Source organism: Cervus canadensis, chromosome 21 (assembly GCF_019320065.1).
Source record: "Cervus canadensis isolate Bull #8, Minnesota chromosome 21, ASM1932006v1, whole genome shotgun sequence".
Lineage (NCBI taxonomy): Eukaryota > Metazoa > Chordata > Mammalia > Artiodactyla > Cervidae > Cervus > Cervus canadensis.
In genome coordinates this window covers 48306143-48319171 of record NC_057406.1, presented here as the reverse complement: position 1 = coordinate 48319171, position 13029 = coordinate 48306143, and the positions used below count along the sequence as shown (strand labels likewise).

Below are 13029 nucleotides of genomic sequence, written 5' to 3'. Positions count from 1 at the left end.
ATGTTTTTTAATTTAGAAAAATACTTTATAAAATAAACATCCTGTAAGATCCTTGCTGCACCATTTCACAGCTATCCTGAGTATACAAATGAGGTTAAATTAAATTTGCTTTAGGAACCCACCATTGTAAATATCAGAGGTCTCCTTCTTGCTTACTTTGGATAAATGACAATTTAAGTCATGAAAGTGCTCAGTTTGGACTGCCAGTAGCTTATGTATAATCATATTTTCTGTGAAAATATATTGTATAAAAAATAATGGGAATTTGTGTTGAAAAAGTTCATAACAGAATTAATAATCATGTTACTAATCTTATCATCTCATGAACAGAGAGATAGTTTGGATCCTCTGCCTGTAAAGTCACCAGGGCCCACCTTCTTTTTTATCAAAAGATAAGAAGTGTTATCCCACACTTTCTTCTCTAAGAAACTAGGAGAATTTCTGAAGTTATATTTGTAATAGGCAATCCAACAACAAAGAAATAGTTGGGTAAAAATGCCATGGTATCAGACAATGTTTATTTGCAGAAGGCAGCATATCTAAGACCATTTCAAAGACAGAGATGAAGAAACCATGTGGCCTGTGGCTGAATTCTGGATGGATCTGGGATCCTAATGTACTACCCACCTTAGTCTAAATACACAAACGTTCAGTAACGACCTGCTGCCACACCTATGTAGGTTCTTAGGAAGGGTCATTAATGTCTTGTTTGTTTTCTTCATAATAAGGAAGTATAACTGCACTAATATTTTCATGCTGGAGCCTGCTAAGCAATAATTGGAAATGACTATAAAGTCTAATTACTTGGAATTATAAAACAACCTTGGGCAATTTATTTATCCTGAGTTGATTGCCTCAGTTTCTTTTTTGTGTCTTTAAACAATCTTTATGGTATTATCACTTCTTCTACACACACACACACACACACACACACACACACACACACACACACACACCCCTTCTATTTCTCAGTTTAAGAAACATAGAACCAAACATCAGTCAGTCCTGCTGCCATCAATAAATGATAATTTTTTAAAAGAAGAAGAAAAAAATATAGGAGCTCAAGTGACTCAGCCAAGTCAAGGACATAGACATTCACACAGGCTGGGATCAGGCCTTGAGGTGTAGTGCAGTATTCCGGTCCCCTCATTGTATAACCCACAGCCCCAAAGGAAACCATTACCTTATGCTTGGTCATTGCACCCACAATAAGGGGACAGACCATTCCAGAGAGGGTTCCCACTCCATTTGAGATTCCCATGAGAATGCTGGCATAGCGAGGGGCAATGTCCAAGTGGTTGACATTGAAACCTACAGTGAAGCCAAACATCTCAAAATCAGACTCAGGAGCAGAATTCCAAACACATTTTGGGAAATATTTAGCTTTCCCCAACTCTCATCAACCTCTCTCCTCTACTAACAGATGCGTTTACCAAAAGGGCTGGCTTGAGGATTGTCAGGCTGCCTCTGCTCATAGCAGAAAACCATGCTGTGATTGATTAGTAATGGCTACAATGGGTTCTTCATGGGGAGAATTATGGCACCTCTACCTCCTAGGCTTGAAACCCCAAAATAACAGTGTTTGGGGCAGCACTGAGAAGCACAGCCTGGCTCCCGTGTATTCAGAGTGAGCGGTCACACAGTCACGTTGTCGCTGTGTAGTCCCTGAGTCGTGCTTGGCTCTTTGGCAACCCCTGGGCTGTAGCCCTCCAGGCTCCTCTGACCATGGGATTTCCGAGGCAAGAATACAGGAGTGGGCTGCCGTTTCCTTCTCCAGGGATCTTCTCTACCCTGCGCTGTGGGCAGATTCTTTACCACTGAGCCACCAGGGAAGCCCACACAATCACACACAGCGTGATTAAAACTAAATCTTGCTTCATAATATCCTCCTTCCTAGCTCTCAGCTCACTCCCAAAAGGCTACCACAAAAGGCTACCACTGCCTTAGTACCACACGGCATATTATAAAGGGCTCTTTTTGGATAAGAAAGATTTACACAAACATTTGCAGGAGCCTCTGCAATTTACAAAACACTTTCACATACATACTTGATTTGGAATTTGTCAATCTGGATTCGAATCTTATTCTTATCTCTTAAACAAGTCATCTTCAGGACTTTGTTTCCTCACCTCTATGTTGAGGGTCATATTACTCCTTAACTCATAAAGATGCTGTGAGATGAGGCTTAGGGGAAATATGTACACGAGAGCTCTTGGCAGACAGCTGAGCTCTAGTAACTATCTCGGTGCTGATATCAGCATTGCTGCTGTTGCTGCCACTGCAAAACACACCCATCTCTCTGGGGTCTTTTACGAGTAGGTAATGCTGCAAGGAGTGGTGAAATAAAGAATCACCAGTACCTCACTATTCTTCTGTCTTTCAGGAGAAAAGGATGAGTGGAATGAAGGAAGCGGGAAGGCAGGGGAAGGATAAGGCTTTGAAAGAGGAGGCATCGGGCACTGGGAACCAATTCTGCCAGTGTAGTCCACGGTTGCATTTCAGAGTCAGACCTTGGATCTGGCTGTTTAACTGAGATGCAAACCTGGACAAATGATTTAATCTTTCTGAACCTCAGCTTCTTCATCTATAAACTGGGATAATCATTCTTATAAAACTGTTGTAAGAATTAAGATAAATAATATATGTCAATTACATAGGTACAAAGAGGTGAAAGCCAACATCAGTTTCTTTACAGTACAACATCCATCTACCCTGTTTACTTTCCTGAGCTGGCAAAGTGTCTGGCACATAGTAGGTACTCAATATATAGTTGTTTAATTAATTACTAACTTGAACTCTGAAATTACAGCAGGGGGTTATAGGTTTTATTTACTCATATTTTTATTTTCCCTTGTCTTGCTTTTTAATTCTCTATTTTGTGCAAAGAATTAAAAATAGAATTTAAAAAAATTCTTTTTCTAATCCAGCCTATTGGCTGCTTGCTTTATTTCCTACCTCTGTTCAGAGAGAATTTTAAGAAAACCTTTCTGGAATAAACATACCTTATCTTTCAGATCAAAGTGGCAGAAAATCAGAATATAAAACAGCTGCAAGATTAATTAATCTTACTGTTGATTTGAATGTGATAAACACTTTATTAGAAAAGAACCCAGAGATAAGAAGCAATTAATATGATTGGCGAGTATTATATTCTGACACAAAGCCTAGACATCTGTGTTCAGCTGAAGATAATATGAAAAAAGCCATTTAGGTTTCTAGCTACACAATCCTGGGGTTTGGGGGGAAAATCACTGAGAAACTGAGATACTAATAGATATATATATATATATATATATATTTTTTTTTTTTTGAAGCAGATACACAAAGCAAGTTACACACACGTTGAGAGAGTCTGTCTTCTCTACACAGGACTTCTTCTAAAGCAGATATCACCCATTCTTCATATCTTTCTAATCTCACCTGTCTCAGCTCTCCTATTTATAATCAGTTCCTAAACTGAGCAAGTCTCCCTTGGCATCCCTATAAACTCCTTATAAAGTTGATATACCCCAGACCCTAAGGAATCATCCTCCCCATGACCATAGTCCCTTCCATAGTCTCACTGTTGGATCAGATAAACCTTTATTCCAATCCTAATCACTTAATTTACTTGAGTAAGTTAAGTCACCTCTCCAAGCCTCAGTGTCCTCACTAATAAAATGAACATAGCAATACCCTTCTCATCAGGCTGCTACAGGGATTAAATGAGTTCATACCTTAAAAGTGACCAGCGCGGTATAAATGCTGAAAAAAAAAAATTTCTCTCCCTCTGATTGTCACTTAAGTTGGCAATCTGGGAACAATATGGGCCTGAATATTTCAATATCTCTGTGGACAGGATATGAATCTCTTTTGCATTACAGGGCTATCAAAAGAAGATGTCCCTTAACATCCTGCTGGGAACAATTCATGACTGATCTATCCTTGCTACTCAAAGTGTAGACTACTGATCAGTGGCATCAGCTTCACTGGGGAGCCTGCTCGAAATATAGGCTCTCAGGCTCCACTCTACACTGGCTAAATCAGAATCAAACTTTTTGCAAGATCCTAAGGTGACTTGTATGCATCATTAAATTTTGAGAAGTATTGGGCTAGATTGAATAATAATTGAACCACCATAGTGAATATTTTTTAATTGTTTTATGCATCTGGTACTGGGACTAAGATCTTCAAAAGCTTTATTTCCACTAGAATGTAAACTTTATAAGGACAGAAACTTTTCTTTTTTTCACTGCAGTATCTGCTGCGCCAAGAACAGTATCTGACTCTTGGGAAGTGTGAAGGAATGAAAGAATGACCTCAGTTCACTGCAATCTCCCAACAGCCCTATGAAGTTGCCATTATATCTCTCCAGTCTCTAGATAAGGAAACTGAGGCTGAGGATTTAAATCACTCAGCATTTTTTATTTATTTATTTTTTTGCCTTCTGTAAATAGTAAGTACTAAAGAGGGGCCTTACTCTTGCCTGGAAAATCCCATGGACAGAGGAGCCTGGTAGGCTGCAGTCCATGGGGTCGCGAAGAGTCAGACATGACTGAATGGCTTCACTTTCACTTTTCACTTTTATGCATTGGAGAAGGAAATGGCCAACCCACTCAGTGTTCTTGCCTGGAGAATCCCAGGGATGGGGTCGCATAGAGTTGGACGCAACTGAAGTGACTTAGCAGTAGCAAAGAGGGGCCTTATACCCAGGTCTTTGCATCCCTAAACCCAAGTGGTTAGCTTCAAGCTACTTTAAGTGCAAACATTTTTTTCCAATTTAACTATTCATCAGCTCTATTTATAGTTGACCCTTGAACAAAGTGGGTTGGAGCGGCATGGTTACAGGCAGATTTGTCTCTCAGTAGTAAGTACTACAGTATTGCAGGAGATGCAGGAGGCACGGGTTCAATCCCTGAGTCAGAAAGATCTCTAGGAGGAGGAAATAGCAACCCACTCCAGTATTCTTGTCTGGAAAATTCCATGGACAGAGGAGCTTGGCGGGGTACAGTTCACAGGGTCGCAAGAAGTCAGACACGACTGAGCAACTAAGCATGCAAGCACGCGTGCACAGCATCTGTGGTTGATTGAATCGTCAGATGCAAAATCGAGGATACAACAAAACCCAGGATGCAGAGGAATACTTTATACAGGAGGGCTTCCCTCGTAGTTCAGTTGGTAAAGAATCCGCCTGAATGCAGGAAACCCTGGTTTGATTCCTGGGTTGGGAAGTTCCACTGGAGAAGGGATGGGCTACCCACCCCAGTATTTGGGGCTTCCCTTGTGGCTCAGCTGGTAAAGAATCCACCTGCAATGCAGGAGACCCGGGTTCAATCCCTGAGTTGGGAAGATTCTCTGGAGAAGGGAAAGGCTACCCACTCCGGTAGAGTCAGATTTTTGACTATGTGGGGTGGGGGATCAGCACCCATAACCTCCACATTGTTCAAGGGTCAGCTGTATTTTGATAAGACCAAGGCCCTGTTTTAAGAGTAGTTTTGACCAGAGGCTGGGTGCTCTTCTATTCTAGGATGTTATCACCCTGTTTGATCTTTAAGACAGTCCAGAATCATGGGAAAGAGCTCAGGCATGAAAACCAGGTAGGACTGCACCTTAGTTCTTCCTTTGTCCCCAGTTGTGTAACAATAGGAAAGTCCTTCATTTTCCTGAGCTTTAAGTTATTCCTCAGTAAAATAATGGTAATATCATTTGCTTCTCAATGTTGTCAGAGATGCAATACATGTCAAGTGTTCTGTTAAATGACAATTTTTGGTTTTACAATCTTTTTTAGAGATAGGAAAAAAAAACCCCTAAGTTTTACTTTTTCACCCAGTTTTGCACAGGGAACTTCTGAAGTCTGTAATATGCTAGCACCGTTACTTCTCATGCAGTAGCTGGTTTCTGCTCCTATAAAATGGGGAGACCAAAGGCCCTAGGGTAGCTATTAGAATTGCAGGGATTAATACACAGAGTGGGCTGTGAACAGCCCCCTGCACAGAGTTTGTGCCTGTCAATGTTAGCTCACATCATCATTACTATTCTTAAGTCTTGCTGGCTTAGCAAGTCACATCACCTCTCTGGATCTGCATGTCCTTGTTTGGAAAATGAAAGCCATGGAGAAGACAGAAAACTAAAGAAAAATTCCACCCTTAAAACTTTCTGATTCTCTGTGTGTATGTGCATGTGCTCAGTCATGTCCAACTCTTCACGACCTCTTGGACTGTAGCCCACCAGGCTCCTCTGTCCTTGCAATTCTCCAGGCAAGAATACTGGAGTGGGTTGCCATTTCCTCCTCCAGGTGACCTCCCCAACCCAGGGATTGAATCCACATTCCTGGCACCTTCTGCATTGGCAGACAGATTCTTTAGCACTAATGCCACTTAGGAAGCCCTTCTGATTCTATAACTTTATGTCAAATGACTACATCATTTGATTGTGAGTTAATGTTAGCAGTTCTCCTGTAGAAAGTGAGAATCAAAAAAGTCACAAGAGCCTCTGTTAGGTCAGATGGCCTGGTGCTAAAGTATGAAGGTGCCACTTTGCCCTGCAACACGCATTCTGCCCATGCCCCAGAGAGGGTACCTGCCTGTTGTCATTCCCAAGATGAAGAAAGTAGTGATAATTACAGCTTGGCTGGGCTCCTAAGCCCAGTTCTCAGTGATATTCAAAATCATCCCCACTAGATGAAAATCTCTAGCTAGTGGCCTTGATCCTTGGGAATGGCCTGGCTGCCAAAGGTAGATGCTCAATATCCTTTCCTTCCTTTCTCCCAAGTCTTGCTGAATCTATGGAAAAGATTTGGAAACCCAAAGGGCACTTTACCTGAAATAGCAAAACCACTAAATCCTACAGCAAGCACCAGAAAGGAGATAGCCATCCCTTTGGTATGGGAAAAGCCAACCACGAGGAGCAAGGTTGCCTCCATGCCAAAACCTGTGAACGGAAACAGCAGGGGAAAACGTCATTTCCAAGTCAGTCAGCCCAAGTTCATGAATTTATCAAAAAGAATCTATTTTCACGGACCCAAGCTTTTAGTGCACATATTCTGGTACAATATTTACAATCTTATAGGGATTTTCTTGACTACACGACTTTGCTAATATTACCCAGGTGTTCTGTGAGCTTTCCAACAATTTCCTGGTGTGCCTTGAACACTGAATAGTCCCAGGAGGTACAATGATGCCCATGGGATGAGGAATGTTTATTATCAGTTGTTCATGGGTAGTTCCCCCTGCCATTTTTAAGACCGTCAGTGATTCTCCATTGATTACACAAATGATGGTCTCTCACAGAAAATGAAACAAAAATAAAATTTTTAAATAAAATAGCAGTATTATTGCCAAAAGTGATTAGAAAGCAGTAGTGAATATCTGAAACAAAAAGCAGAGCCTCACCACCTGTAAGCATAAGGCAAAATTCTTCCTTTTCAGAAGTTTGCCAAGCTTTCAGGCCTCTTTATAATGCCATGAGATATTTGCACATAAAATACAGTGGGACGGAAATACTTTTTGCTCCTTTCATTCAAAATAAGTGAATCCAGCACAATAAAAAAGGGTAAGGAAATGATGAAGATCCTTCTCACCAGCACACAAAAACACACACAAGTTCAGTTGATAGCAGATAGAAAGATGATAGAAGTACTGTTTCCAGGGACAGGAAGTACCCTTGGAGGTAGAAGACAGTGAAATGATGCTTCATCCTAGAGGCTATCTGCTGATTCCAGACATCGCTACACGATTGTCCCTTGAGTTACCTCAAAGATAACAGGCCCAAATCAAGTCTCTGTCCCCCATATTCACTCCAAAACAGACAAAAAACCACCACCACACTCTTTCTTCTTCTCTCAATTAATCTATCTGCCTGTGTTTAGAACCCAGACTTTATCAGACAGGCCTGCTGGGTTCAGATTCCATCTCAAAACCACTAAGGGTGTGATCTTGGACAAGCACTTCTTCTCTTAGATTCCTCATTCCTCCCTGCCAAAAACTCATAATACAACCTTGGAGCATTGGCAGATTAAATGAAATTGGGTATATAAGGTGTTGAGCATGATCGCCGGCCATTGACATGACTCAACAAATGGTAATTGAATGTTCAAAGCAGAAATCTCAGAATCAACTTGGACTTTTTCCTCTTCTTCAGTTTTCATATAGGAATCCATGACGTTGGCCTTAGAAATACCTGCTTTTCCTTCCCTGACCATTGTCTTAGTTCTGGACCCCACTACCTCTCACCCAGACAACTTCAAAAACCTCTTTATTTGTCTTCCCATCTCTTTTTCCTCTGATCCATTCTCTGGATCATTATTTTTCTAAACTACAAATCTGATTGGTTGCCACTTTACTTAAAACGCTTGTCAGTGGTTCCATACTCTAAGTATAGAGTCTATAATAAATTCCTCCTGCTGTCCCGGTTTCAGTTTCTGCTACTCTTACCCACTGGCTCACCATCCGAAGCCCATGGGAAGCCCTCTACTGTCGCACACGTCTCTCCACCATTTCCTGATCACAACACTGTTTTGTGCCCGTACCGTATTTCCACAGACTGTTCCTTCACCTCAGTACTCTTCTCGTATCACTTACTTCTCATTTCTGGAGAAATCTTACTATTCTTTAAAGTCCAGTTCAAATACTGCTTTACTTAGGAAGCTGACAACCCTGCCAGTCACCACCAGAGAAGCTGACATCTCCTTCTTCTTACTCATTTCATAGAACTTTTCAGCATTGCCCTGTAGTTTTTCATTTGTGTTTCTGCCTTCCCCAACAAAACTGTGATATTGTCCAGGGAAGGTACCATGGGTATAGTACAAAGCCTGGCAAGTATGTAGTGGGAACTTGATAATTAATGCAAAGGAAAGAAAGGAATATCAAGATTAAGTTGAAATACAAGCCAAGACACTTTTTTGTAAACCTTAATAAGTTGCTTACCTTTCTGAATCCATTCTTCAAAACTATTATAGGAATAGGGCAAGCGTCAATGATTGTTTTAGATGGTCATCTAAAGAGAATCAGCGAAATCATGGGCACAGAGGTGCTTTTTAAACTGTGAGCTTCACAGACTCACTGATACAGAGAATAAATTAGTGGGATGTGGGGGGATGACACATGGGGGACCAGTGGGGGATGCCAGTGGGGGGATGGAGAGAGGGAGGGGCAGTATAAGGGTGGGGAGTGGGAGGTTCAAACTACTGGTGTAAGACAGGCTCAAGGATGTATTGTACAACACGAAGAATATAGCCACCATTTTATAACAATTCTAAATGGAGCAAAAGCTTCAAAAATTGTATTTATAAGTTTTTAAATTTTAATTAATCAATATTTTTTAAAACTGTGGACTTTATACCATTACTGGGCATCCATGTCCCATCACCTCATGGCAAACAGATGGGGAAACAATGGAAACAGTGACAGATTTTATTTCCTAAGGCTCCAAAATCACTGCATATGGTAACTGAAGCCATGGAATTTTGCTCCTTGGAAGAAAAGCTATGACAAAGCTAGACAGCATATTAAAAAACAGAGACATTTCCTTGCTGACAGAGGACTGTCTAGCCTAAGCTATGATTTTTCCAGTAGTCATGTATGGATGTGAAAGTTGGATCATAAAGAAAGCTGAGTACCAAAGAACTGTTGCTGTTGCTTTTGAACTGTGATGTCGGAGTCCCTTGGACGGCAAGATCAAGTCACTCAACCCTAAAGGGAATCAGTCCTGCATATTCATTGGAAGGACTGATGCTGAAGCTGAAGCTCCAATACTCTGGCCACCTGATGGGAAGAACTCACTCCTTAGAAAAGACCCTGATGCTGGGAGGGATTGGGGGCAGGAGGAGAAGGGGACGACAGAGGATGAGATGGCTGGATGGCATCACCAACTCAATGGACATGAGTCTGAGCAAGCTCCAGGAGTTGGTGATGGACAGGGAGGCCTGGCATGCCGCAGTCCATGGGGTTGCAGAGTCGGACACGACTGAGCGACTGAAGAGAACCATGCATCCTTGCTCAGTCGCTCAGTCGTGTCCGACTCTTTGCAACCCCGTGGACTGCAGCCCTCCTTTGTCCATTGGGTTACCCCAGCAGGAATACGAGAGTGGGTTGCCACTTCTTCCTCGAGGGGATCTTCCTGACCCGGGGATCAAACCCATCCTTTTGCGTCTTCTGCACTGGCAGGTTATTTTTCCCTATATATAATTTAAATTGTTGAAACAAAATTAATGACAAGTAGTAATGGCATAAGGGCTTCCCAGCTGGCTCAGTGGTAAGGAATCAGCCTGCTGATGCAGGAGAAGTGGGTTCAGTCCTCGAGTCAGGAAGATCCCCTGGAGAAGGAAATGGCAACCCACTCCAGTATTCTTGCCTGGAAGATTCCATGGACAGAGGAGCCTGGCTGGCTATAGTCTAGGGAGTAGCAAAGAGTTGAACATGACTGAGTGCACACACACACACATACCATTGTATACTAACTATTTGTGTTTTGGAACTGGCCTGTCTTACATAACAAGGCACATGGTTCAAACTTCCCTTATCTTAACACTATCAAAAAAATGGAACCAGAAAGTTAATTCCCCCCAGATAATTAGAATAAAGACACTGTATGAAGAAAACCTATAAATGATACATTGATGCATCAATAAGAAAAAAAGATCTTTGCCAAATAGTAGACTTTCAAAGAAAGAAAAATCATTTAAGAGCATAAGTGACTCCTATCTACTATGAAAATGCTAGGACTGTATGTTTCAGGAGCTGAAGGATAAAATTTAAACTTTATGGGTAATCAAGAGATCCTGGGAAGTGGAACTATACCAAGAGAAACAGAACTAGAATTGAAAGGTCTGAGAAATTTTTTTCATTTCATATTAAAACAACCTGAAGTTCACACAGGCAACCAATTCAGCCAGACTAGGATCTTTTTGCCTCAGTCACACTTTCCATCTTCTATGTTGTTCAGACACTCAGTCATGTCCGACTCTTTGAGACCCCATGAACAGCAGCATGCCAGGCTTCCCTGTCATATCTTTTTAAAAAATATCTCTTTTTTGGCCACATGACCGAAAAAGTTGCCCACATCTTAGTGCACCCACCAGGGATTGAACCCAGGCCCTTGTCAGTGAGAGCACAGAGTTCTAACCGCTGGAGCGCCAAGGAATTCCCAAACTGTCATATCTCAGGTTGCACAAGGACAGGCTGAATGACCTCTAGGCAGGGGTGTGATGGACACTCAAGTATCAGCTAGGGGATGGACTTAAGGGCCTTCTCAGTGCTTAGACATAACCTCAATAATATGGTTTGCAATTCAGTTTCATCTCATTCTATAGAAGCTGCTTAAGTCACCTATGAAATCCACAGTACCTCCGCAGTTCATGACTTTTCTGACAGCAGTTGTGGTCAAAATTTTTCTGCTTCTTAAATAATCAGCCAATTGTCCTCCAATAGGCACAATGATCGTCATAACCATGTGTGGGACTGCTGACAAGAGACCCACCTGGAATGAAAAGAAACAGTGAGCTGTTTTTAGCTACTTCTGAGAGATGTACTTCTTTAACACCCTCACCATCTCCACTGAACCCCTCACCCTCACCACCAAATTTAATCATCTAATTATATAGGACCGAGACAGGCCTGAATTTTGTAATGAATAAACAACGAATGAGTGAACAACTTTAAGAATAGACCCACTCGTCTCCTCTAGGAAGCTCCTTGAGATGGGTAGGTCTGTTCTTAAAATCGTTCACAGAGGCCCCAGTACCCAGAGGGTGTTTAACTACTTGGCACATGGCAGTTAGACTCTTGGCACAGAGTGAGTACCCCCTGATGGCAGCCAATACTGGCTGGGCTGGCTCTTCCATAGCCACTTCTGACAGTGCCTGTAGCTATGCAGATATCTACCTCTGCTAGGCCTCTTCTTTATCCTGTGGGAAGGAGACTTAATACTTTTAGGATGACAGCTTATGTTTTACCATCCACACTCTTCATACCTGAAACACAGGCAACCTAATAGCAATGGTTGGGGACATTGAAAAAGGTTCTTTCTAAACCATAAAGTACTGGTCATTAGTGCTATGACTGTGATCTGCAAAATGAGCTTTAAGGTTCTTACTGCTCCTCCCCGAATAATTTATAGGAAAAAAAAAAAAAAACTTGCACCCTTAAATCTTTTGATCCTTGCCTAATATGCAGTTCTTGAGTCAGCTTCAGAAACACTTTGAGAATGGGAAGAACATAAATCTTTAAAAGCAGCTTAATACAGCTCTGATCCTTACTAAGAAGAAATTAAATAGCTATGTTTATTGTGCATAGAATGCATAACTTGTCTATCCTCCAGGGTATTAGGTGTCACAGAACTGTTAGGAATTTTGATCAGTAATGTAATTATTTTATCAAGCAAAGATTTTTGCAGTAGAAGCAAGAGATTTAAAGTTCAAGAATCTGTATGTTTACCTTACTTATTGCAAATCCAAAGACCTCTTCAAAGTAAGCAGGCTGACTTATTAACAGCAAATAAAATGTCCAGCTTCTGCAAAAATTGGCCACAATGATTGCATACACTGGCAATGACGTGAAAAATCTTTTCCATGGTGTATTAAATTTCTAGAAAGTGGAAATACCGTGAGATTTTTAGTGAATATACTGACAGATTATTTTTCTTATGAGGCTAACACAATCACTGAAAGAAATACTCATAAAAAGGGGGCAAGTCTTCATCTCTGCCTCTCTACTTACACTGAGACTAACCAAGTTGGCTCCTTCTCCTATGCTTGTCTCTATATAGGTCCTCTCCTCCTGGGATATTGTTGGGTGAGCTGCTGGACACTCATAGGCCTGCAACAGCCAAAACATGTACCAAATAATCCCCAAAATACCTGCAGTTGAAAAACAAAAGGCTTGATGATATCATCTCGTTTTCTTCCATCTCTAAATTTGTCAAATTTCAAAGTATTCTCAAATGGCACCATATTCAGCTAGTAGAAAGCATTTGGTTGATTTTTCCTGGCATTATGTTATTAACTGGTATTTAAAGAAAGATTATGTTCTGCTCATTAAGAAATTCAACTTTTAT

The 13029-nt window shown here is 41.3% G+C and overlaps 1 protein-coding gene across 2 annotated transcripts in view; it reads right to left on the bottom strand.

Moving 5' to 3' along the window:
* Positions 1–13029, bottom strand: part of SLC17A8 (solute carrier family 17 member 8) — a 38357-nt gene that overhangs the window by 701 nt on the left and 24627 nt on the right. Inside the window, exons 7-11 of one of the 2 annotated variants that reach the window (XM_043440841.1) lie at positions 12693–12832; positions 12411–12560; positions 11322–11454; positions 6799–6909; positions 1184–1311 (exon numbers count right to left, since the gene is read on the bottom strand). In XM_043440841.1, coding sequence (XP_043296776.1) covers positions 1184–1311; positions 6799–6909; positions 11322–11454; positions 12411–12560; positions 12693–12832 — 662 coding nt within the window. The remainder of the gene's footprint in view (positions 1–1183; positions 1312–6798; positions 6910–11321; positions 11455–12410; positions 12561–12692; positions 12833–13029) is intronic. The other variant, XM_043440842.1, reaches the window with a different exon arrangement.